We start from the raw sequence: 26,919 nt of genomic DNA, 5'->3' as shown, positions 1-26,919 counted from the left end.
TTAATTACAATGTGGCTTTTATAAGATGTTTTGTAAAACTTGGCGTCCCGCAAGTCAAATGCACTGAGAAGCAGCAACGTCATTTACGTTGGAAACGTTTCGCATGTCTCACACTTCCGTGAGATGTTACGCATCTATCCTAAGAGCCGCACTTTCTTTATAATCATGATACTCATAGCGCGTAACCGGTAGGATTAGGACCACCACGCGTCTATCCTAATGTGTTTATAATCCTCAACATTTGCCAAGTATTCCGACGCCATGCCCCGATAATTATAGTCGATCAGAGTCGATGGCGCGACGGGTGAAGCTGCCGGCAGTCGTGCTGTACATAATTTTTTCTCGCTATGAATCACAAAGATATTTTCATAGTTTTCGACTTTTCCATCTGACATTTCTATTTATCTTTGTTTAAAAATTTCTAACAGACACGTTGATCGCAAGCTCTGCAAAGCTGTGCGACTATCATACGGTGTCTGCAGGGTGATGGAAGAAACGAGAATACGATACTCTTTTACCGGTAATCGGTATAGAGATACCCGTTATACGTACACGTAGATACACCCGATCCATTTACGAACTATGGTCTTGTATTTCCTTAACCAAAATATTATAGTTTGCGGTAGGTATCCCACGAGTTCGGGCAACCATATAAGCTTTACACCGTTCGTTCGAGATTCGTCCTAAAATAAAGTTGAAAAGTTGCTTTCATTTGGCCCTTGTCGTCGTGACGTCACTTTTCGCTGCGTTGCTCAACTAAAACCACCGCTAGATATTTCCTGCGTCGTATATTTCGAGAGCTCTTCCTTGGGTTGCTCAAGATTTATTTTTCACTTCTATACGTTAGCCTCCTACTCCATCTTCCAAATTCCTCACCGTAAGGAAATATTCAAAACGCATCAGAGCCAACCGTGAACGTTTTACGACAGTCACACTTTATTTCCCACAAGACGACGAAGAACGCAGAACATTATAAACTGTATTACTTGCGCAGTGGTAGTATTTTTGATGCAAGAGCATTGGTCTAAAACTAATCTATACTGTCAAGTTAGTATTTGATTTGTTTCTTGACAGTATACGACATTCACATTAACGTCATCACAGTTGTCGCATACGGCAACTTAAATTGCCACAAGTTAGTCGAATATTTATTTGTGAGGCGGGAACGTAATACAAATATAGTGCTAGTAAGAGGGTATCAACGCAAGACGTTACAGCCAGGGAGTGACAGAGATTGCAAAGAAAGTGATCTGTAGCGTGGGAGCTTTTTCGCGTCAAGCGCCACACGATATCAGTCAGCGAAAGAAAATGACTTTGATCCGAAACGATTGAAAAAAGGTTGTTTCAGACCGTCATCCGCGTCGCAGCAGATTCACAGAATTTCGAGACACCCGTTTGAGAATTCGTGGAAAGTAATTTTATTTATTTTCCGGGCAAAATGAAATTCAAGAGCTGCAAATATTGCTGGAAGTGTATTTGCAACACAACGTCCCGCTGCACATGTACACACATACGCAGACGCAGGCACGCACACATGACAAACATACGAGCGCGCGCGCGTGCGCACGCACACGCAACATACGCGATATGCCAGCATGTATACGATATCTATCGACGATCGCGTTGGGTCCGTCTGTCCGTCGGGCAGAGACTTGGTACAATGCGAGACGCACGCGTTTGCCCGTGTGTACTCTTGACCCGTGAACGACGAGGTGGGGTACAACATGCTGAACGTCTAGCAAAGACGTAGGTATAGGTCTACACGGCAGTTGCAAATGCCCACGCTTCTCAATCACCTTCCTCTCGGCAAGTGTCCCGATCACTGTGTCTCGTCGATTAGGTACGTTTCATCCTCCCAGCGGAGAGACGGAGAAGAGTGAGGTGGCTCAACCGTTCCTGGCGCGCGAAGCACTCCCGGCTGACGATGGAATCAAGGAGAGATGCGGAAAAGCGGCTAAGGGGAGGGCCAGAGACGCTTTTAGACACAGAGCGTCCACGACGTCGCGGCGCCCTGAGCAGTAGTCGTGTACCTTGGCGAGCCTCCACCTTGCCGGCTCAAGTGAAACATAGACAACAGACGTTAACCGTAACATGGTGGACGCGATTCGAACTTCACTCTAGGGGAGAATTCGTCGCCTCTTATCGTCCTCGTAGAGTCCCAGTTCAACAGCAAACCCGTTCAGGTTGACTACGATGAAAGTGGCAATAGTGTGTGTGCGGTGATCGCAGGATTAGAGGCAATCGAGTCAAACTTGCATGCTGAAAAACTGTTGTCCTTGTCGCGGCAACTTTTCTGCCCAGGCACCGGGTTGATAGGCATGCGTCATAGTACCTACGTACTAGCTATGCGTTAAAAACGCAACGACACGGCCGTCAGCCGGGCTGTTGGGAGTGGATTCGGCTGTGGCGGGTCATCGGGAGACCTTATTACGGTTGTTGTTCGTCGGGTATTGGGCCGAAGTTTTCTCGGACGTACTTCGGGTTCGGAAGCAGGTCGACCCAGTTCACCCCTCGCGCCACATCGTCTGTTCACCGGCCCATGGTGTGCCCAGCCCGCATCTCCGCCGGCGACGCTCGGGAATGAACCACCATGTCGCGAGATCGTCTCCCCAAGTTTCATTCTGCAAAGTGACAAATCTTAAACGTATCGAATGGTTCGACCTCCCCACTGAGATATCCGATACAGGTGAACAAGCGAACGGTGATAACGCAAAACTTTACTCGCGCAATATCGTCGGTTCGATTGCTCCGCAGGGAAACTGATTGTGAGATACTCGTAGTATTCCACTTGGTGTGACACTGTGACCTGGTGGTGGAGTGCGCGATTGACGTTGACGTGAAAGACACCGACGTTTGCCCTCCCCCCCACACATCCTCCCCGCCGTTCCCTCTTCTCTGCCCTTTGAATCACGCCGCAATGGTTACTCGTTAGTACGGGTGTCTTGCTGATTTATCCGTAAAGGTTGCAATATATTTAACGCTAGGTTGATTCGAGTGTTCAAAAGTGGTTCGCGTGGTTAAAAAGGAGGACGGAGCCAGAGGTATCGCGATGGCGGAGCGATCCGGTGCCCGAAGAAGGTCACGACGGGACAGCAGCGAAGCAGGTACCTCTCGCAACACCACTCCAACGTCCAAAGATAAGCGCACGAAGCGGCCTATAAAACCAACGAAAGAGCGATGGCTGCTGACTCGAAAGACTTGGCGCTACATGGCGGATGCGGGAAGGAAACTAATACCCGACGGGGTGCACAACCGCCAAGAGGATATACCAAAGATCGAGGAATACTTTCAGGAAATGTGCCAAAAGGAACCAAAGTTTTTGCTCCTGAGGAAAGCCTCGTATCCAAGCTCGTTGGGCTTCCGTACCCATCGACGCCGGAGAACCGGAAGGGGTGGCAGCTGTCGAGTCAAGGCGAGTTCCGCCGACGAGGCTGACGTAAACGAGACACGCGGACCCGGTCCGGCGTTCCTTCTCCAGGCAACGTCCGGGGGAAGATTTGACATAACAAAAATGAAACGGGAATGGCTGCAGGCCGGTGCTGGTATCGGCAGCTCTCCGGTCACACCGGAAGCTCAGCGAAAATTACCCCAAGAGGATACCGAGGCGAAAGCACTGGCGGACATGTTACAAAAATATTTGAATATGCAAGGAGAGGGTTGTACGACAAGTCCCGTAAAATCCTCCCTCAACCAAGATACAAGTCAGTCAAACAAACCATTTAATTACCAAAATCTTATCGACAAGCTTCAGCAGCATCTTGACCTTATAATGGCCCAGGGTCGCGGAACTGACGTCTCGAACATTCATCGCGGTGGCGTACCGAAGACCATGCTACCTTACCAGGGCGACTACGTGCACAAGTCGTTGCTCGATACCCTTAGCCGTTATTACAGTAAATCGCCAAATCGCGATCACGTGATATCCGACATATTGACGGACCGTAAGCTTCTCGAAAAATTGTACTTCGATTTACGGTGTACACGGGGCTTTCGGGGCCCGAGGTCCATGGGTGCTTGCGCGTTACCCGCATCCCAGTGGCGTTTCAACACTGATCGTGAGGCTAGACCGCAGAAGGACGTTGGAGGTGGCTGGCCGGACAGAAAAAGGGATCTCGGATCGCCGCCGCCGCTGATCGCGGTTCAAGGCCCGAGCACGGACAGGGGACCGGTCGACGACATCGTCCAAACCGACCCGATACCGCGGGACGTCATCGAATCCTGCCTGCCAGAACGGGACGAGCAGACCAGCAAGGACATCCAAAAGTTGGGTGGTCCCGCAGGATCGTCGCGGCGTAGGAGTAGCGTGGACAATGACGATGTTTCACCGTCCGTCAGCGATACCATAAAACGATACCTTCGAATGGCACGGAAGAAATCAATGGACGCTGAGAAGGTCGATAGGTTCAAGAGGGTAAACTATGACAGAAATTTGCGAAACATTAAAGCAAGGTGCGACGATAGTGCGAGACCAAGCGAGGATGACGGTAACAGCAAGGGTTGTCAGACACAGGATAATTGGGCCGTTAATTACCGTGAAATGTTCGATATCGTCGATAATTTGTCGGATCCGGAGACCACGTCGCCGGGGAGTCGTAACGCTAGTTCACGTAGTAGTATTGACGCTGGATTAGGCTCGGAAGATACACCCCCGACACCGAAACAACACCATTCCTTCCTCTCCCATTTCCTGCATGGTTCCAATCCTAACAGAGACAAGCCGCATTCAGCGCCAGGTTCTCCAGCTATGACGTCCTCGAATTCCGCAGGTGGCGCAGCGATGCAGAAAAGTAAATCGTCGAGCAGCGTGGTGCATCACGGAAGCAGGTTGGTGGCCAAGAAGATATGGCGATCGAGGAGCAAGAGCACGTCGAGAGCCTCCAATCAACCATCCGTATGGACACCGCAGGTGAGCTCTACGTCTCCGCGTGCTTTATAATTATACATATGTTATAACCTACATACACGCTTCGTTATGACCGTATGCGTATAAACGCATGCCTACCTAACGTGTGGCAGACATGCCTCCGTGCGTACCCACGTCTAACATGCACAAATCACTATGCGCTCGTCTTTGATCGCTATTTCAAAGTTTCGCCTTGTACGTGCCCCGTGAACCTCTCTCATTCGGAATGAATATTTTCTCAACCATCGAAGTATATTTTGTGCCGACCCTTAACTTATTTCAGTGTTTGCAAAAGATTCAAGATAATTACCAGCTCGAGCGTTGGACTATTTCCACAACACCCTTCACCGCTACAGGGAACGGGTGATGCATGCGTACACCAGCTGTATTCGCTGAAAGGAATTGCCAATTACCGAGATCCCAATCGGGACAGGTCAAATTTTATTTTATTTAATTACCTAATTCACTAGTCCATTTGTTCATCTTCTCCCTAAGGAAGAACAGCAAACTGCAAATTGCCTGTACAGGGATCAATCGTTCGAGGATGCTTTCCTTCGCACACTTGCCTACGTAATTGCTACCAAATTTAAATACGGATTGAATACATTTTTAGGTACTTATTGTCATCATCCTACATGCTTCAAAATATTTAGGTCCCTACATCGGCATGGAATACAGAATAAGATATGAAAGTTGCGTTAGCATGCCCTTAATTTTAACGTGCGTAACAACTTGATTGATCGGACGTTGGATGAAAAATATCATTTTCTTCAAAGCGATGCAGGGTGTACCATGTCGCAGACGCGACTGTACGTGAACCTCCCGTTCGAAAATATGTGGCACCACGGAACCGTGCAAATACGTCTTTTATTACCTTATTCTCATTCTCATTCCATTCTGCAATAGGTTAAAAGTAGTACTGTGCGATTATGAATCGTGACCGTCGATTAATCGATCAATTGGAAAAACGATTAATCAATTAATTGATTAATGGAATAAACGATTAATCGGAGCTGGCGATTAATCGATGTATTGCACAACACTGATTAAAAAAGTCAGTTTCGGTGGTTCATTGCGATACCGTCATCGACACTTTGGAAGGCGTCAAGTGCAGCGGAAAGTACTGTGATCTGGTTATGAACACAGTGTAATCAAGGCATTATACTTCGAATACTGTGCACCCTCCAAATGTTCGTGGTCCCTCGAGGGGTCACCCCTCACGATATGTAACTATCAATTTTTAGCATGACAGAATGACTAATGAATATACCGAGATATTGGAACAGTAATATGTAGATCCTCTGCACGGTGTGCTATATAGCTATGTACCTATGTATGATGCAGGATGCAGCAATATCTGTAAGGTAGTTTGAAACAGGCTACGTATTTTTACGTGAGTTTGCCGCGCTTCGATACGACCCCCCACGTGGCGAGCAAATATCCCGAATGCTACGACCGGTTACTAAAAAATCTATGATTCAAATTATTACGGTACGTAAGATACGCGTTATTCACATACAGCGAATAAATTAATGCGAAAATGATTTTTTCAATCCATCGAACCCAACGATTCCCAAATATTCGCGAAGTGCTGCGAAGATTGCATAGCTGCGTAGTTTTATAAACTAAGAAACGTGTTCATATTCCTATGCATGTATTTGACCCTCGACCTCTTGCATCTGGACCACATTTTTTACATTGTTGTTCCAATTATAAATAGCACTCAAACGTTTTTCAGATTTTTTTTCAGTAAACTTGTATGATTTATGATTATTGAAAATGAACATGTCTTTGGACGTGATTTAAGAATCTGAAAAATTCTCACAAATCTTCGATCAGATATCAAATTTTTAAGTCTAGAGTTAGTGTTCCGACGTTCGTTTCTACACTTATTTGAGCTTTTAAAAAAAGTATCGAAGAAAATTGTTTTCAGTTATTTATCGACATAAATAAGAATAACTTTGTAAAAATCTGAGGATATTCTTAAAAATGCTGGGTTATATATAACAATTTTTAAGCAGCAACCCACGATAGACCGACTACTGCTTCAATTTTTTTTTTTTTTTTTTTAAGCACAAATAAGTGTAGAACCGAACGCTGACCCACCCTGGGTCTGAATTTAAAAATTTTGATATCAGACACAAGATTTTTGAGAATTTTTCTTGATTTTTCAACGGGCTCCACAGACATGTGGGTTTGTAAAACGAGAAGTACAACAATTTGACTGAAAATAAAATTTGAAAAACATTAGCGTGCTTCTTAGAGTTATAAAAACAACATAAACAATTTCAGACCAATTTCAAGCGGTCAAGGGCCAGACCCGGGTGGATTTGGCGTGGAATGCCCTACATACAAAGACACACGGTCTAGCCCAGTGATGCCAAAAACCCAAATAGACGGTGCTGACAGTTACGGCTAACTTTCACTGAACCGAAAACCACAAATGAACGCGTCAAGTTTAGGAAAATGAATTGATCAAAATATACCACAAGTTTCAAGTTACTGAATAACACACGAAACGTTTCCTCGCTCTCAATCTCTACCTCGTACCGTGGCTTGGGTTCGCGAGAATTTGAACACAGCTATTTTCAGAGGGAAGCCATTCCCGTTTAAAACACTGTACATTTGTATTGGCAGAGACAGCGAAGAAGTGCCCATTTTTTAAACGAAATTTCTTGGTATTGGTTCAAACAGGACAAAAATACGAAGGAAAGAATCTTCACGTATCGTTGGAAGCAAAATTTCGAAGAAAATTGACTGATATACAATAGGCTTAAATATTATACTTATACACGTAAGAACGGTAACGTGAATTCTTACGCATTATTACTCACAAACAGATGTGTATAGTTTTCGGGCCAAGTCTTCAGGAGAGTTGACTTTCGGTCACCTAGAAATATATCAACAGTGCTAACACGGTGATTGTGTGTAAAGAAATTTTATCCTAACAACCCAGTCTATTGTTCGAAAAAGAATTTCATCGTCCCACGTCTTACCAGGAATACATATCAAAATACACTACACGAAGGAAAAGAATTATTTGAGTCAAGTGATATTTGTTTGATTTAACTAAATGCTAGTCAAATGCGGTAAACAAAATACTTACTTAATTCAAAAAAATACTTTTTTCGTAGGAAATAGTTGTGACAACCTTAATATGGAATTGAATCAAACCTCTGAATGATAGTGCTGATTGACAATTTATTCAAGATAACAGGGTGCAAGTGTTTCTTGCAATAATGTGAATATTGTATCAAGAAAATGTCTGATTTAAATGACTAAAAATTTGACTGAACGCACCTTAATCGGTTTGATTTAAAAATCTGAAATTATTAATATCCAAACAAATTGAGCTTGTTCTGATTCATGTTTTGTTGATTCAAGAGTTTATTGGTTGAAGCAGGTAACGAAATTTGTTGTTACTAAAATCTTTTGCACTGACTGAACATTAGAGTTATTCAAGCGTACAAAACGTATGCTTCGAATAATATCATGTATAATTCTGTTCGTTCGAAATTTTCATCGGTTTTACTCGATATTCAATAGTTGAAATCCGCAAACTTATTATTAAATATATAGTAGTATAAATTGATCACGTGTCAATATAGTTTTCGTACATTTGTAGTCTATCTCAATTTTGATGACGCGTAACTTGTTACTATGATTTCATCGTTTGTAACAGGTCCGATCACGAATTTATCGTACGTGATCCGTATCTGACTTTCCAGCCGACTACCCAGTTTTATAACTATCTCTGAAGCAACTTCCGTAGCGAGAACGTTCGCCGCCTAGTGGTCGTTTATAGCACTAGTATCCGGATGTTTACAATGAATATATATTCTCTGCTTGTTTCAAAGCATGTGGCGTTTCTTTTACCTCGTAAACAAATTACTGTAACTGATTCGACCAGTTCGGCCAAACAAGCTCCGGTTAGAACAATAAAGTATGGCATTCGATCGATGTAAATTTTTTGCTGGCTAGATTCGTATACTTATTTTATTTGAAGTACCTAACTGTTTCTGTCAGCAAACATGCGATTTGGAGGACCAATACATAAACTTCAATTGAAACGATATTTAGTTGACTCAATTTCGGAAACACATCAAAAGCTTCATTCAAATCAATAATTCACTCGATCACGACAAAAAAGGCTTTTGTTGAATCCAGGAATTTGCTTGACCAAATCATTTTGACCAACTAATTAAATCGAAATAGTCGAATCGAAGTCATCGTGTTTGAAATAAATAAGGGATACTAGATCGCAGAGAATGGACTCCAACCAAATTTATTTTAGTGGTTCAAGAATTCCTTTCCCTCCGTGGGAAATTAATTAGGCCCATTACGGTAGTAGAATGTTAGGTGTACAACCGAGCGAAGTCGATTAGCAGTACCCACCACGTATAAGCACGTCAAACACAAGGTTGGCTCCGGCAGCCTCTAACCAATCATATCGGCGTACGAGCAGATACTACGTGCGTAATTCAATAGGCGTAATAAATTGGCCGCTAGTGCTGCCAACCTCATTTCCACCCCGCTAAAATTAGGCGGCTTAAAATCGATTTTACTCGGGTGTACAACCCAGTAAAAGAGAGATTATACCCTCGACATTCTTCACCTAACACCCATTCATCACCCCTTTAAACCGTTTTCCCGCCTATAAAGAAATACCTGTCTTTTATTAGTTTTCAATGCTTTGCAACATACACGAGTTGCAACGAAATTGGAGGGTGATATCAAACTGATGTTTATTGTTAGCTGTAAAACAGTATACTTGTCTTATAGATAGGTATGACAGCTGATACTATTATGGAGAGAGAGGCGCACAGTGGGACGAAGGGTTAACTGACGATGAGCATGGCGATAAACTTCAAACTATTATACTGTTCTAATATATTTTTATACTGCATAACCTCACCTTATTAATTGAAGATGATTTATACAGCAGGAGGAAAGGCTTCATAGTCCGTTTATACTGTAAATTCGTCAGTTCAATGCAACGACGTCAGTAATTTTCGTCTCTTCCGAAGGTTTCCAAGTTTTGGTGACCGTCCGAGGTATATTTTCTCCACACTGACCGACTGAAACGGATATAGCCCGTTGCGTAACATCCTTCGATGATTCCCGCAAGCACTTGGAAAACAAAGTGTCGCTTTATACGAGCCTCTAAAAGTTTACACATAGCTTTGCTGTTCAAATTGAACGTGTCTCCTTTTATTCTCCGACTTTAACCGTCGGGCGGCAGCGCTACGAATGCTCATCGCATAAAACAGCGTACACGGATACCTATCCGTACCTTAAACCTTACGCGACTACGATGACGACTATCGAATGCCACACGATTAAACATTGTTACAAATATATTGCAAATCATGTAAAATATTATGTCTTTACAATTTCTCACCGTCGAATAGTTAAACTTAATTCGTTGATTTATTTGTCTCTCTTCCATTCGCTGGCTTATCTACAGGGAAGATGCACTTGGGCTGGGGCTGGAGGTCGCCGCGTCACTCTTCAAGATGCACCACTTCGAGCGCTCTCGGACGTTGAACGCCGCGTGCTTTGTCAAGTGGCTGTCGCGAAATTACAAGCCCTAAATCTTGGGGTCCACATTCGTCCACCTACCGGTAAGTCTACGCGATGCCTTCGACTTGGTCACGTTCACTTCTCATTGCCAGTCCGCGCGACGATAGAAGACGGACGACGAAACTTTGTTATACTCTTTTTATTACACGGCAACGATATACCGTGACAATAAAAAATTGCGGAACTTGCGACGTGGTTGAATTTCACGATTTGCTCATCAATCAATAATTCGACACTACAGATGTACCTAAAATTCATTTGACGATGTATCGGTGCATCACGTACGTTAAACGCACACACAACGTGCATGGATTTCAAGAAATGGGTGAACGCGTGAATCACGTTTAGATACTTTTAATAATTTTAGCTGAAAGTATGAGAGTGTTGCATGATGAAACGTATTGTCGCCTTACCCACGGTAAGATCTGAGAAAGACTTGATCACTTGCACCGTTGCAGTTTAAAGATAAGGCGGGACTCGTGCAAAGAAGCGAATGCTATAAGGTATACGCTGATACCTCATACTTGCGTAATCAGACTCTCCAAGCAGACATCCACGGTTACAGATGCTTACCTATTTTTTCTAACTGAAACAAAATGAAGAATAGTACGTTAAAAACGCGAAAAACCAATGTAATCTCAGACCAGATGCTACGGATAATAATGCACGAATCCTGATATAATTTTTCTGTTTGCAGAAACTTTGGGCGGCTCGGTAACGACGAAACCGAAACGTCGTGCTTATTTACTGAAGCGCAAGGCTCTCACAACCGGATTTTTCGACAACAAGGGAAAAGATGATAAAGATAAAGGTGAGTCGCGGACATGTGTGCGCACACCTTGACGTATGTACGAAGTACGCTTACAGTATGCCATTCAAACTAATGAAACGCGCCAAGATTTTCGAATTTTTCTTGCATGCGACAGGCGGTATACATGGTACCGAAATCGTGTGAGTCAGGGTAGAATTGCATGCTGCAGAAAAGAAAAAGTTATGGGTCACCTGTGACGTTTGGGGTACAGAAAGCACGCATCGATCACGAGAATGATATCACCGATGTGACGTCTATCATGCCTACAGCTGTTACACGTGTTGTATGTATACATATAGGTATAGAAACACACGGCCGTAAGCTGACTCGCTTCGAAAACCGCCGTACATTCCAGGTTTGTAATTCAAATGCCATAGAGTACGCTAGAAAAGAATCGTGCAAAGGCGTGCAAATTACGTATGCCTTAAATTACCCGAATTCAATAGGCAGTGGGAGTACTGTTGTCATTGGATGTACCGACTTTCAACGTTCGCACGGCTCCCTTTATTTCCTTGTCGCATCAATGTGTATGAAAGATGCTCTGAATAGAGTGGCCTGTAGTATAAACGGGCTCCAAAGTATAGGCCTATATATAAATATCTTGAAATAGACCGAAGCGGCAACGCATCGCGCCTTTATCGCATACCATCTCAATGATCACTGTCCGCAGCAATAGGTCCTATACTGTTTTACCATTATCGCATTCACCCACTTCGCATATTTTTACCGGAAATGTGATCGCAATTTAACGCTTCTCGGGACGATCAAATTTTTGTCTCGCGTTGAAACATTGAGAGATGAATACTTCTTGGCAACTGTTGCATCATCCGCGTCGGCTGACTTGTCCGTCTCTGATACGGAGATCCAACAACAAGATTGATCGAACGTTGCTACGACGAGTCGTGGAATTTCGTCCGAGGACCTCAGACATTATAGTTTTTAAGTCAAGGGACACCCAGTACTGAAGATTACACTCGAGTTATTCCCCCACACGTTGATTCGCTGAAACTCGGAGATCGGCCTAGGCAACCCACCATGCATAACTCACTTTCATTGTCAGTCCTAAAGGTGATGACCGGTTACATGCCAAGTGAGTGACCGCGCACCAAAGAGAGTCTTGATTGACGCCCGGCACTTACAAACCCCGAGTAAACCAACCGACGAATATACGTGTATCCGTATACCTGTGCATCACGCTTATACGCAAGCGCATACGAGTGCTTAATACATAGCGTGCATGATACGTATATCTAGAAATATGCAATACCACCGCATCTTCTCTCGGTCTCGGTAAATTTAGACACTGAAAATGTCTCTTATTTCACCCGGGTTACCGTTAGTAGATTTTGCTAGGATCGTTATTGCCCTTCTTCTGAAATACTACGTGCCGCATTATATGATATATATGTATGTATACCCTAAGCGACGATCGGGAACGTGGAATAACATTTTTTCAAACTCGTAACGTTCTTTGTATTCAAGAGAATTGTGCCTGTATGTTCTTTCGCTTTAGTCCCAATTTCAAGTGAATAATTCACGGAATTTTGGCTACCATAATCCCGCAGTGGTTAAATTTACCTGCGCAGCGCAGAGTAATGTTACAAGTGAAGTCGTATCATTGCGAATACGTACGAAACTCACGAGGTATTTCGAATATAGGGGATTAGATTTTTTTGCTTTGGCTTGCGTTCAATGCGGTTTAAAATCATTCGATTAAGACACGGTGCATGACACAGTGAATAATTTATAAAGTGTTGGACTCGGGAGTACCTAATTCACCTAAAAGATATCCATGACATGAAACTATACCCATGTACGTGAGTCGTGTGAGTGGGAAAAACTTGAATTTGAAGGATCGTCTTACTTGAGTGAACGTATCGTAATATAATATCGAACAATATGCTTGGAACTTGCAAGCGTCAATGTCCCAGATTGCGTTCTATATCGGGATGCGTATACGCATGTTGAGCGTTTCTATATCATACAAGTTTGGCGGACGTCGAGTCCACCGGTACAGCCATCGCGGCGTTTCGCGGGACGGTTTCGTCATTGGAACGTTTCGACGTGATCTTGTCGATGTCGATGACGACGTGTCAGCAGGTGGGTTGCACCGATAATCGAATACTGGACCGAGATATCCGAAAAGCACTGACTTCTCTCTCGCGATGTGACGTATCCGAGGAAAGCATAAAAATTCAGAGAAAACTCGTAGTGGCAGGTCTGCGTCTACATCCTCCTCCTTTCAGTTACTACCAATTTATCCTAAGTTGACCTTCGCGAACATGAAACCGAATAGCGGAGGTAAATACACGGTACAGCTGTGAAGTTATAAAGGGGTTGGATCCACAATAGGATATCTTATATAACGATCTATTTACCTACACAGATGTGAGTCGACCGTCGACAGGCACACCTCACTTTATGCCTGTCGATTTATCAAAATGGCACTTGTCACTTTGTCGCAGAAGATGAAAGACAAAAAAAAAAAAAAAAACTCAATGGTCTGCGGGATAACCGATGAAGTTCTTGCGAGCCGCGCCATTTCAGGTCAATGAAAACCTCAACTCATCGAGTCGCTGCGTGCTGAAAGTTAGACGAAGCAACGGTCCAGCAAGTCGGGTCTGGGACCGTTACCGAATTATCTGAACTTTCGAGACCTTTGGAAACACAATTCTCAATTAATGATCCCTGTATGATCCCAATTACCGAAAATCACCTCCCAACTAATTCTGTTCTCACAAGTAGCGTGTCGACAGTAAAATTCAGATACACGGCAGAACCACCTTGAACCTCGATATTGTATCGCACGATATCTATAAATATACAGCTATATTCAACCTTTGTTTGGTCGGCAGTGTAACATGTGACGTCATCGTCATCCGTTACCTCTGAAGCAGTCGTTAAAGTCTTTGCTCGGGATATAAGAAGCGAACCCTTTTTCAAAAGAACCAATCTTCACGGAATGCGTCATCGTTCTTAAATAAAACACCGCAGAAAATGAACAGAGCTAACGTTAGATGATGCGAGAAATTCTTCAACTCGACTAACTTTTGCTCCAAGCATTTTTTCATTCTTTTCCATAGCCAACCCCTCACCACGACAATGTCTCGTAGATCAATATTCAAGGTGGCAAATGCCGAAGCTGTAATACCATATTCCCATTTGGTCCCAACATTGGCAGTATGATTTACCGATGATCCATTTCGTCTGTAGAATCCGTAGGTGGTCTGGTTTTTGGAATCCCACTGTCCCAGTGCCTCGAAAACGACAGGATCGCCAGGATCGCCGCTGCAGCTGGAGAGATCAGCGACGTTGGGAGTTTGACGAGAAACAGTAGACACGGAAGCAGGGCCAGTTTTACCAGTCTCATTGAAGTGCCCAGCGTCGCTGCGAAAACAGACGAGGTATGCGCGTACCAAAGATGTTGAACCCTTGCATGCCACCGCAGATGCCCACCTTCACACTCCCTGAATGCCCATGCTCGTCCTTACCAGCATCATTTTTACTGCTGTGATCTACGTGAATGTCCCCGTAAATGTCTACTGCACATGAGGGGTAGTCGACTCAAATTTATTTGAAGTAACGATTTCGATCGCTGCACCCGTAGCCGATTATCTTGCTCTTGACACTTTTGACAAACTTGTGCAATCCTTCAGCAATACTTACCTTCAACAATCCAAACCCGGGTCACCGTGCGGGACAGTTTTGCGTTTTAAATTCTTTCGAGGAGAGACTGTTTTCGTACTAGCGATTTCACTCGACGAAAAATAAATACGTACAGGTATTTATAACGGGAGACTGAAATAAGGAAGGTTAATATAGGTTTACACTTCAATAGTAAATTCGACGATCTTGGTGTGAAATATATTACGCGCAGGCATGGCGTAGTTTAATATTCTAAATTTTCGTGGCATGTATATATAAGACTACGTCGGCACACCTGACCGATTCAAACTGGCAACTAGCGAAACTACGTTGCATGCAGTTGATCGTCATCGCAAAGGCGAAACGTGACGTCACAGATCGTGGACGAGAATAGAACAGGGCCAGAGGGACTAATTTTACCGTCGGGTTAATTAAGACCGCTTAATTTTGTAAGAGGCTTTATTTAAAGGAGGGCTTGTAACATTGCGCCAAGAGTTTCAATCGGAACCACGCATGGTACGCATGCGCAACTATCTGCAGTCCGTCTGTAACGCCCGCTCGTTTCTTATCCCTTTCTTCGTCGCATAAAGTATATCAAGAAATAAATGGAGAAGTGAACCTGTCGACTTTTAAGGGTGTACAGGCGTATAGATCAAAATAGTGCTAAATTAAGGAAAATTACACAGTTTGTTTTCACTTTTATTTTAAACACCGGTGTAAAATATAAAAGCTATTGTCTGAACCGTACCGGCGTTATCTTACTTTTTCTTTTTCGTGATTTTACATTCAGCCTAACAGTTTCCCGTAAGAATCAATGTAAGATTACAAACAGTTAAAAGTAAAATAACTCCGGTATGGTTCAGACAATCGCTTCCGAATTTTACACAGGTGTCGAAAATAAAAATGAGACCTGTTTGTATAATTTTATTTTCATTGGCACAATTTCGACCTACACGCCTCTACATCCTCAAGATGATGCGCAAGATCTGTGGAACTACTACATTATGAAAAGCAATGTTCACCATTGAATGCCTGGACCAAACTCATGTGCAATTTTCTGTATTGCGGTGACATGTTTGTAAGTGTAACCAGAACGCGTCAAATAAGTATACCGTGACAACTGTTTATACGAATATAGATCACCGTTACTGATCTTAAATTTTATACCTGTTTAGCTAAACAAAAAATTTGGTACCTCAGATACTGATGCAATATTTCTCTTCGAAGACAAGCTTAAACAACCTGTAGATTTGTCAAATTGCAGTGTCGGTGCCTGCAAGTTCAAGCGATCTGAAAACAAGTTTACAATAACAAAATTATTTGCATAGTTGATATTAGGACTATGCGAGTGCCAGAATTCTTCGGGTCGGGTCAGGTTCCCGAAATTTTTGGGATTCCCCGGCGAATCCGGTAATTCCCGAAAACCTCGGGATTCAGGAAAATGTCGGGATTCCCGGATCTCCCGGTGAAAGATGATGTATTATTTTCTGATAATATTGATGTCATTTATATATACCATTTACTATTAGTATTTAGTATTTAGTATTTAGTATTTGTCCAATATTATAAATATTCTATAAGTTAGGTTACCCACGTTTCGAGTTTCTCAAAAATTTCTGCTTTCCTTACCAAAGATTCCCGGTTTTCCGAAGATTTGGGGTATCGCAACCATTCTGGGATCGCTAAAAAACCCGATCCCACACAAACCCGTCCCTAACCCGAACTTTTTTGCCTGAAATTTCGGAAACCCGCACAGCCCTAGTTAATACGTGTCAGAGCCAGCCACTTGAAAAAAAGGTTCTTGCTGGTTTCTCTCGAATTGAAAATCAATTTGTCGGCACCGGTTATAACTTGTTAACGGCAAAGAGTTGTCGTAAAATTGAGTACCGTATTATATAGCGAGTACGATGTCGATGATTATGTACGGATACAGCATTGATATTATTTCAAGGGTGGCTCCTGCGAGTCATTACCGTCGAAAGCTGGGGCTTTGACCAGCAGTGACTCGGGATTGCTAGAGCTGAGCGACAGTGGTGGCGGTGGTGGATTTCCGGGTGAATGGGATTCCGTTCCAGCCGTTGTCCAACAATGCATCAAATACCTCCAAGTCAGCGGACTTCATACCCTCGGTATATTTCGCGTATCTCCCTCTAAGAAAAGAGTTCGGCAGGTGAGTTATCGTCTACTCTGTTACGCCTACCCACTTTCATTTCATCTCGCCAAATATATTTAATGTTTTATAAAATTATTCATCAATTATGTTTTATCGTGAACTTTGGATTGAGAATTATTTTACTCTGTTTCTTTTTCAAGTTAGTTTTTAGTTTCGTTTTTATGGATCTGTGTATCGTTTTATTTAATTTCTGGCTAAATCTTCCTTGCACCATAGTTTACCAGGGCATAAATAAACTTAAGCTCAAAGTAATGTCATACACAGCAACACTGTTTCAATAAAATACCTGCCAAAACGGAGGTATCCTTTTCAAAACCAATTTCTCAGCGTCGTTTCACATGTTGCTGCTATCAGAGTTACTTCCATCTTCGGCTCAAGCGCACCGTATTCGGAATTTAACTCAAAACTGATGCATTGTTATAGCTGCGAGAAGATTTCGACTGTGGCCGAGAGTCGAAAATTGGCCCTGACCAATGCCCGCACGATGTGGCTGCTCTGCTGAAGGAATACTTCCGGGATTTACCAGATCCTCTTTTGTGCAGAGATCTCTACCAAGCTTTCGTTCACACACAGAGTAGGTTGGCATGGGACACATTGGTGTGGATGCAACTGTATAACCCGACTCGTGAATGTTGAAATACGGTTCTAGAACGTGAAATTTGCTTCACTGAAATCAATGCTTCGTCAATTTTTCATTTTCATTTTTCGACAATTACCACCATGTTGTCGAGGCTGTTATTTCCTTAAACGTATTCTTTGTCCTTCACCCTTTGAATGTATACGATTTCTTACTCATTAATTATTTATCGTTACCATGTAAATTACAGAGATAAGAAACAGACGACTGCAGCAGGAAGCTCTGCAGCATTTGATTCAACTGTTGCCGGCGCCAAATCGTGACACTCTGTGGGCTTTGCTCAATTTCTTAGGTGAAGTTGCTGGGAACAGCGAGGACCACAAAAGTGAGGCCGGTGAATGGATCGCCGGTAACAAGATGGATGCAACCAACTTGGCTACCGTAAGAACAAAAATTGCCTGTAAAAAATAAAAACAAAAAAAAAAACTGATTAATGGATAAGGAAAAAAGCAGGTGGAACGGACTGGTTTTTATAATTCTCCTACACTTCATTTCTTACATCGCGACGAAACGTAGTCCAGGTCTCATTGTTGAGTATTGAGAAATTTTGTACTCCGTCAAAAGTCTCAACTCAGTTCTATTGATTTCGATGATGAGTTATGAGAAATTTGTCCATTCCAATAATCGAATTGTCTCGGTAGGTATAGCTGTGTAAAACCTTATTTCTGCACCGACCAAGCAGGTATTTGCGCCAAACATCCTGCACTGCGTTAAGCCGGGGCAGACACGACCGGAAATCTCGGCGGAAAGGGCTGAAGAACGAATCGATGTGATAAACGTTGTCCGCGCTCTGCTCGAACATAGTTCAGTTTTGTTCACCGTACCCGCAGCGCTTCTCGACGAACTATATCTCCACATGATGGACACGCATCCCGCCGACCTGGACGCCGCTTTGACCCGCCGTGCAGACGAGTAAGTTTTCACTTTCCGTAAATATATAGTAGGTATAACTTACTGCACCTACCTCATTGTCAGCTATAACCATGCGGATAGAAGAGGGACTTGTGCGATTCGAGATAGCGAACGATTTCCTTAGTATAATCATACCTTGTCACTTTGTTGTTCTCAGCCGGTACAATAAATCCATTATCGAGCATACACAGTGTAAGATGCTTCGTACATGTATCATGTATCGATATTGTATCGTATTGTTATATCTACGTATGTACACTCGGGGACAATGAATCTGAGACAGCTAATTTTTTACACTGGAAACTTATGTTGGCAACACAGAGAAGCCTACAGCGCCACAGTCGGCCGAACGCCAAACAAACTCAATCTCAATAAACGTAACATAACCCATGACCCTCGAATCTAACCTTAGAATACCGCGGGGATAATGACTTGTTGGATTGACACGTATTCTAATAGTAAGGTTAGATTCGACGGTCATAGGTTATGTTACGTTTATTTAGATTGAGTTTGTTTCGCGCTCGGCCGACCGTGGCGCTGCAGGTTTCTCTGTGTTGCCAACATAACTCTGTAGTGTAAAAAATTAGCCGTCTCAGATTCATTGTCCCCGAGTGTACATGGTCGGCGGGACACGGCGTTTCGTTTTCGATATTGATTGTTGAACGAGGTTCGCGCACAGGCAATGCGGGGACGATGGTGATCCTTGCAGCGAGACGGAGACGTTCTCCGAGGAAGCCGTAGCGCCACGCAAGGTCTGGACGCGGGAACAGTGTCTTCATCAGACAGCCGGCGTCGGGGGCGACATCGGGCCAAGGCCGAGGCGGTCGAAACGTCCCGGTTTTCGACGAAAGGACGGGAGCACCCGCAGCAACAGTGTCGACAGCGGTTCGAGCGAGGATCCAACCGATCCTAGGCGAAAATCGTCACCCATGGTCATCACGGCCAGCCTGACGATACCCATGTCCGGGTTCACCCTGAACCTCGACGATCCCGACATACCTTACATCGAGGAAGGACCGAAACAACCCTGCGCACCCCCGCGGCGGCAAAGACAACGATCGATATCCGGCTGCAGCGAAGGTGACAGTTATAATACGGAAACACACTTTAAATTAGTATATACGTCCAACTGATCTATTACCATCACCCAACTGGCCAGCATTTCTTACACTTCTCTCATGTACTGCTCATCCACTCGTGAAACACCTGTTGATTCATCACGCAAGCATGCACTGGAACCCAGTGTCGATTCCGATGTGCTCATCGATGTATGGCATGGCTAGACGTTAATGAGAAACAATCTGGCCCCCTAGGTGGCGGTAGACACGGGAGCGACAGCGCGGTGGGATCTTCGACTACCCTGTCGGGCGATCAACCCCCAAGCTCGCCACCCTCGTGGGCATCCAGCCCACCGGCGAGTCCCGATAGCGCGGTCACTGCAGTTTCCTACATCCCTGATCATCACGCTGTACTGCAAAGGGTGTCCTTTACTACCTCGAGCGAAGTTCGCCAAATATCGAGGTCAACCAGTCAGAACAGTCAGACCGCCGTGTCAACGGCTGCATCCTTGGAAACCCCGAAGAGCTCGGTTGGGTCTTACACGCCAAGCATCACTAGTATCGGCGGTGCAGTATTAAGGTGGGTGATGTACAATCCTGCTGCGTGATCAATGTTGTACGTTGAAATTGGCGACAAGTGTATGAAACGCGTATATCATCGTCTGCTAACTCGCGACGTTGTAACAGCTCGGTTGTCGCCGATTTCTGAACGATTTCCGTTTGCGCGTGCAATATTGTAGAGCAAATACCAAGATTGTCGACACGAATGACAGACCAGAATCGGTATACTCACGTCGCTTAACCTGACAGGTCGAAGACCGCGGATATCGAGAGAATGCTGCACATCACCAAACCGGAAACTAGTAATTCACCGGCGAGCCCGTCACCGAAGCAGCAACAGTCAAATATCAATTCATCGTCGAACGAAAATAAGAAATACACAAAGAGACGTTACACCGACTCGCGGCACCAAACAAGGCACATACCTGACGCTGAAACCCTCGCGGGCAAGTCACCGCCGACGGCGACGACGACGACGACAACGACGACGACGATGTCGACGTCAATGACGCCGACGCCTTCCACGCAAAATACCAGGGTGATTCCAGCACCTGTGTGGAAACGTCGAGAGCTGATATCCAGCGCTCCCAAAGACCGAGAGACTTATTTTTGATAATAAGTCCGATTTCCAGGGCATAGGTATATAATACTACCGCATTTACGGGTAGGATGCATGTGGATAAGCATCCGCAGCCACCCCGTACACTCGCAGCACCAACTCATGGCTCCAGATTTTTCGCATACCATTATGAAATATTCTGGTTCTGGATTAGATACATTTCCAATGCACGTCGTCCTGATAACGCCCGTAGCTTTGCCCATATCGTGCAATACAGGCTCCGTGTATATCCTATTCATGATACCCACGGTAATGTTAATATGTACCATAGACTTGAAAGAATTACTTAAAAATCTTGTCCAAAAGAACTTTCTACACCCACCTGACGCTGTGTTTGCGCGTGGAAATACGTATTACACGATTATCATATGGGTACATGTGTATCGTGTGAACGTGATTACGAAATGTACAGATGGATTCTAGTGTACCGCTTGAGAATATTTTTTAAGTAACGATCGATCAAGGTGTGCGGTGATCAAGCATCACGAATCTTCGACGCTTAAGCACGGGAAAAAGGAATTGCCAAAGAAACTCAAATTGTAGTATAATTGACTTCAATTACAGGTAACTATTTCGACGGATGCGGTAATTGTACGTTATTGTTGTTGCTGAAAAATTGTTGCTAATCATCCAATTTTATGAGAAATTGTAGGGACGAGGGAATGATTCGATTGTTTTAGATACGAGTTCACGTAAAAACCGAAAGACTCGGAACATTTTTTGTGTACTTGTAATATTGTAGTATTGTGATGCAGTCAATTCTATCACATTATTTCGGCAATGTTGTGTTGTTACCTTGACGTACAAATCGTGTTTATGCTGTTGCAAGTATTACTTTACATCACTGGAGTACGTTCCGCACATGCTGTCTTCTATATAACAATATAACTGCTGCACCACAGCCAAAAAGTAACTGCAAATAGAGAATTAGAATGAAAACAGAAATGAGCCATATCATTAATTCATTGGTCTACTTGATCTGTGAAAAAACTAAATAATGAAGGTGATGTAATATCAACTAGAGATCAAGGCTATTTCTACTACATCTGTTCGACAATTATAAAGTGTCTTCCAAAAATTGGATTATCGCCAGTTGTTGATGTTACAGGACAATTGAATGGTAAAACTTGTAGCATTGCAGTTGTAATCTTAAAACGGACTAATGTAACAGCGGTATCGTAAAAACTATTGCTGTTGTCCCGACATGCTGTAGTGAATCGAACAATCGAAGTTACCAGCTAAACTGTAGTTTCGTAACTAAAATATTCGCACAAACAGATCAGTATCGTTGACATGACGATAGCGTGACTGCAATAGTTTTTTCTATTTTTTCACGATACTGATATTTTCAATTTCAGCAACATTTTTTTTTTGTGTGTATTTACGCTCTCCCTCTCACCCAGCAGACCTTTACTCTTTCCTCTTTCGCGTCGAAAGAGCTGGACTTCAAGTTCGAACCTTAACCATAAGTTATATACCTATTTCGTAATGAACAACCGTCCCACGCCTCGGGTTGCGTGAATTCCCGAGTATTATCTCAGCCCATTATATGCGCGTATCATCATGGAATCTCAAAGATTAAAGCATCCGAGCTATCCAACGATTCGACATACACTGTGAACCGTGAATATCACGTTGGCTGATTAATGCTCCAGCGATATTTTACAGTACAACGCAATTGGAGTGAATTGATCAACACGTCCAGATTTAAGTGTATAATAAATACTTTCCTACATAGTTACCTGCGATCCTTGGCTCGGTAGTTCTTGTAACGCGGAACTGACGAAAAGTCACGGGACATCAACCGGTGATAAGAATGGTTCTATTGTACATGCGAGCTAGGATGCCATGAAACGGTCAATTTCAACATAACGAGAGTCAGATTTAATCGTATCCAGTTATCTCCTGGTGAGAATAATTACCTGTACTACTATACCGTGACGTTACGCAAGTCAATAGTTTCGTCGTCAAGTTTTTAACTTGTAAACTGATATACAATTAAATATTAATTTTTTTTACAAACTTCCGTGTTTTCTTTAATCATGCAAAACAAATCCCCCCCACCCCACGCCTGAAACGAGTGTGTACAAGATAAAGTGTTTTCTCCATATTCTATTTAGTTTAACGTTTGCATAATTCAAACTCATTTTCATATATGATATTGTATAGATAGATGTATTACCCAACACCTTATGTAGGTAATAGTGATTTTTTTATAAGGTGTTTTGGAAGTTTAAAAACTTTATGGTGCATACGTAAACACCGCCGTACTGTGTAATATTCATGTAAGCGTGTAACAACAGTACAAGTATGCATAACATCAAAAAACAAGACATACGGGATATGACTTTTGTTTACGCTTATTGTAATCATATTTACTCTTATTTTTTTTTTTTTGTTTTTTTTTATCATCCATTACAATTGCTTCCAATATAATTTATTCACCTGACCTTACAGAAATTATAACAATTGAAAATACGTCCGTTTAAAATCGATGAGTGTTTGACACCTTTCGATTGTCGCATTCATTCGTGAAGGGTTGAAGGGTGAAGCATCCGTATACTCAACGTTAACTACATACGCATAACGCTTTTATTTTTATTTTCTAGTCAAATCAATATTGTCATTCAAACATCATGAGACCGGCTCCCAATAAAAGGTGTGAGGTAACTTACGAAAAAGTCGCTGAAGAATAATAAATATTTAATAATAATAATAATAATAATAATAATAATGATAAAAAATAGCAATAAGACAAATATTGATAATAATAATACTCGACGTGAATGATAACAGCAACGATGCTGTTGATAAAAATTCTTTCCGTTTTAAATTTTGAATGAAGCTTACATGCTACATGTAGGTACATGAGTTAGTAATAATATAAATATATACTAGTATACACTATGTATTAGACATACATATAACGTGTAATATATTTCTTGCCCGTATGACAGCCAAAACAGTAGCTGCCCTTATTCGGACTGGACGGATATTTTGCGAGTAAGTAGCAAAGGCATATATTTTATCCTATAAGTACGCGAATCTTAAATATTACTTGGTTACGGAAAAAAGTCGTATATAAATAGAAATATAACAATGATTCTGTTTTCGTTAACCGCAACATTCGCATAATGCGTACGAAAATGTATGTATAGATATAGTTGGATAGCTGCACATGTTCCTGTATTTGCATGTAATTCTGTTTTTACCAGTGCGCCAGGTACGAATAGTTGGGAAAATTATCACTCGGATCACAACGAGCATTTCTAATGCAATCTGATAGGTAAGGTAACACTTGACTACTCTTCAATTGTATCGCAGGTTTTAAAATATTGCACGATTAGAAAATCACTGTCCCGTAGATGCATGTGTGCCTGTGTATGAGCCAATCCACGAACCTTCGGCCAGTTTTTTAGGATAAAATTTTAGATTCAAATATGTATAGTGTACGCTGAGTTATGAAAATACTTCAATTTTTAGTATTCTACCGCTTACCTTTTCCTGGAAACTGGTTTTATATCTTGTTTCAAAAAGCAAACGTTTTGAAGTATATCCTGAAATTTTCAAAGTCGAAACAGAACAATTTATTTCCTGACCCTTTGCATATAAATGACTCTCACAAAGTATTTCTTATTCGGAAAGATCAGACTTTTATACACAAAAATCACATTAGGTCATAACTTTTTTCCGACGGCAGAAGATCCTAAAAATTCGAAGACAAATTTGCAATTGAAAAAAGTGATAAAATGAATCGAAGTATTTTCGAAAACGACGAGGAATGAAGGCCGAAGAATTGGACTCTGAGACGTACCCAAAGTTCAGCTGAATCGTTAGTGACCTTAAAAAGCTAGCCGAAGGTTCGTATATCGGCCCGTATATTCATTTGTTCGTAATTAGACCCATATTAATCATATATTATACGCGGCCATTTATTCATTTGGTGAACAAGACTGCCACTGTTCATGCAACGACCAAATGACCCCGTATGGTCTTGCCGTATAGCCCGAAAATTTCTCGCAGGGTTTCGAGGCTTTTTGATGACAAACGATTCTTAGGCTGAAACTAGACTTCGAAGCAAAAGATGGCTGTGGATGTCTCATAAGATTTTTCGGATCACTGTACGTACTTACAGTACGTGTAACAACATAACGATAAACATATTTCTAACATTCGGACGACGGCATCCGTTTCACGCACATGATTGTTGTAATACCTGCAGCTGTATAACCGCAATCAAATCATCAACGTGTAAACTTACTTTCATAACACCGTCTAATGTTCCCCTTATTATGATCACAAGGCTCGATTTTAGATTGAATATAGGTTGACGAGCGTCAAACCACTACCATCCAACCAAGTGTGCAAAACGAATCCGTACCTATAACTAACTAAGCCAGATTTATAGCGAGTAACTTGGGCTAGCTTATTTTTGACGATCGTTACCTGTCGGGTCTCAAACTTCCGTGGAATGTGTCTGAATTCGTACCTTTTTCTGAGATCCATTTCTTGATAAAGTCGGACTGTGCGAGGAAAATCCTGGATTCGGTATACCCATCGGTTTTGGCTTCTTCAGGGAGCTTCTAAGGGGGGATGAAGTGCTGGCTGCGCTGCCGGACGTTGCCACCGATGCCATCGATCCGTTTCCGGCACCACCGGGGTGAGGCTTACCACTGGCGTCGGTCATTGAAATACCACCCCCTAAAAATAATATCTCGTCAATATAACGGGTCCTGGTCTGCCATCGAAAATCCATATCGTCTCTATAGATATAATGTATATAGGTATATACGTAGTTATCGATGCCGATGCACCGCAAAGTCAAACCTGTTAAAACGGATTCACATATTTTAGAAGAGTAGAACTTGGCAACCCGTAAGACATTTGAATGGATTTCATTACGGGTATATTATTTTACATTTTTTCAATGAAATATAATGTTTCCGAATAGCTTATGTGTACTATTTCTCTCAAGACCTCGAAATAAACCTAATCGCTCGTCAATTTTTATTCACGCAAATGCGGAACTTGAACGTATATTTCTATACGAATAATACAGACATTTTACATCTCAACATTCATGGAATAAAATCATCCGAAAATACCACGTAGCGATATGCCTTACAAGTCGAGTAACTCACCATTCGTGGGGTAATGGGCTTCCCGGTATCCCGGATTGTCAATCGTGTTACCATGAGAGGTATGAACGTCTCGAAGTTTAGTCGGGTCACCACCTCTCCGTGCGTAAATGCCCTCGTAGACAGCGGACACCAGAACGCCAAAGTTCAATGCGATTGCCGCCAGCTAATATAACATGATAAAATCGAGCATACCAGGTCATTAATCGTTGTTTTCCAACGCCTACGCGTAGTTGTTGGTGCATGTTGAAAGTATCGTCGATAGCATATACCTATAATGTACATACATATACGTAGAAAGGATCAGGGCTTGCACAGCTCAGCCGTGTGACAATGGGCTTATAATGTATACGTCAACGCGTTCTGGGTATTTCGATAAACCCGAGAGCACCCTAGTGCAGAAGCTTTTGATCAATGATAATGGTTATAACACAGCTAAAAAAAAAAAAGAAACGCCTAGATTCTTGTTACACAAATACGCCCAACATTGTGTTGCCATCAGAGCGTATACTCTCTGAATATTAATCAGTTATAAGTGTATTTCTGGAAATCAGTGAAATATCCGTGAAAAGTCAGTGAATCGTCAGTGTGTACAATGCATTGGTTTTGTTCCAGTCATGGTTATACTTAATATAACTGGTAATCGGTGAATTTTCACTTATTCAAATTTACAGAGTATTTTGTAAATTGAAGGTACTGCGCGCCCGAACGTCGGAGAGTCTTTTCTTCACACCCCCATCGAATTTCCCGGCAGAAAGAGAGTCACTTAAATACACTCTCTATTCCCAACTGTCCGCACGAACGCGATCTTACGAACTGGCCGAAAACAAATAAGACTTTCGTGTCGTGGAGTTTTAATTATACCACGCCCATTTATTC

The 26,919-nt window shown here is 42.6% G+C and overlaps 2 protein-coding genes and 1 long non-coding RNA gene across 10 annotated transcripts in view; 1 reads left to right on the top strand and 2 right to left on the bottom strand.

Annotated features, from left to right (window-relative positions):
• Positions 1–804: 804 nt before the first annotated feature.
• LOC124306369 (uncharacterized) lies at positions 805–22,924 on the top strand. The gene is made up of 11 exons (XM_046766991.1): positions 805–4,906; positions 10,371–10,527; positions 11,184–11,297; positions 14,511–14,701; positions 16,894–17,112; positions 17,539–17,689; positions 17,943–18,133; positions 18,435–18,664; positions 19,344–19,744; positions 19,978–20,302; positions 20,533–22,924. The coding sequence occupies exons 1-11, from the start codon at positions 3,050–3,052 to the stop codon at positions 20,894–20,896; spliced, it is 4,200 nt and encodes a 1,399-aa protein (XP_046622947.1). The 5' UTR covers positions 805–3,049; the 3' UTR covers positions 20,897–22,924.
• On the bottom strand, positions 15,016–18,992 carry LOC124306372 (uncharacterized). Of its 3 annotated transcripts, none has more exons than XR_006908594.1 (5): positions 17,929–18,055; positions 17,402–17,760; positions 16,916–17,092; positions 16,138–16,232; positions 15,016–15,095 (listed from the first exon to the last, which is right to left on the bottom strand). It is a non-coding gene; the product is annotated as an uncharacterized LOC124306372 (long non-coding RNA). The 3 variants fall into 3 exon arrangements; XR_006908595.1 differs by lacking the exon at positions 15,016–15,095 and adding an exon at positions 18,800–18,992 and having other exon boundaries at positions 15,112–16,232; positions 17,929–18,150; XR_006908593.1 differs by lacking the exon at positions 15,016–15,095 and having other exon boundaries at positions 15,112–16,232; positions 17,941–18,069.
• LOC124306370 (uncharacterized) overlaps positions 21,358–26,919 on the bottom strand; it is an 18,087-nt gene continuing 12,525 nt past the window's right edge. For 4 of the 6 annotated variants that reach the window (XM_046766992.1, XM_046766995.1, XM_046766994.1 and 1 more), the window contains 3 exons: positions 26,044–26,206; positions 25,392–25,603; positions 21,358–21,815 (listed from right to left, as the gene is read on the bottom strand). In XM_046766992.1, the coding sequence (XP_046622948.1) occupies positions 21,744–21,815; positions 25,392–25,603; positions 26,044–26,206 (447 nt within the window). In that variant the 3' untranslated portion in view covers positions 21,358–21,743. Of the gene's footprint in view, positions 21,816–23,476; positions 25,604–25,694; positions 25,730–26,043; positions 26,207–26,919 lie in introns of those variants that run through there. The other 2 variants (XM_046766997.1, XM_046766996.1) reach the window with 2 other exon arrangements.

The sequence above is a fragment of the Neodiprion virginianus genome, chromosome 5 (genome assembly GCF_021901495.1).
Source record: "Neodiprion virginianus isolate iyNeoVirg1 chromosome 5, iyNeoVirg1.1, whole genome shotgun sequence".
In the NCBI taxonomy this organism is placed as follows: Eukaryota; Metazoa; Arthropoda; class Insecta; order Hymenoptera; family Diprionidae; genus Neodiprion; species Neodiprion virginianus.
Note: the sequence above shows the minus strand (reverse complement) of the source record. Positions and strands in the feature narration are given on the sequence as shown.

Bases quoted from the DNA above. Each gene is read 5' to 3' on its own strand.
- LOC124306369 (XM_046766991.1), top strand. From the start codon at position 3,050: ATGGCGGAGCGATCCGGTGCCCGAAGAAGGTCACGACGGGACAGCAGC. The intron at 4,907-10,370 runs GTGAGCTCTACG...GCTTATCTACAG, and splicing joins CATCCGTATGGACACCGCAG to GGAAGATGCACTTGGGCTGG. The intron at 18,134-18,434 runs GTAAGAACAAAA...CCGACCAAGCAG, and splicing joins ATGCAACCAACTTGGCTACC to GTATTTGCGCCAAACATCCT.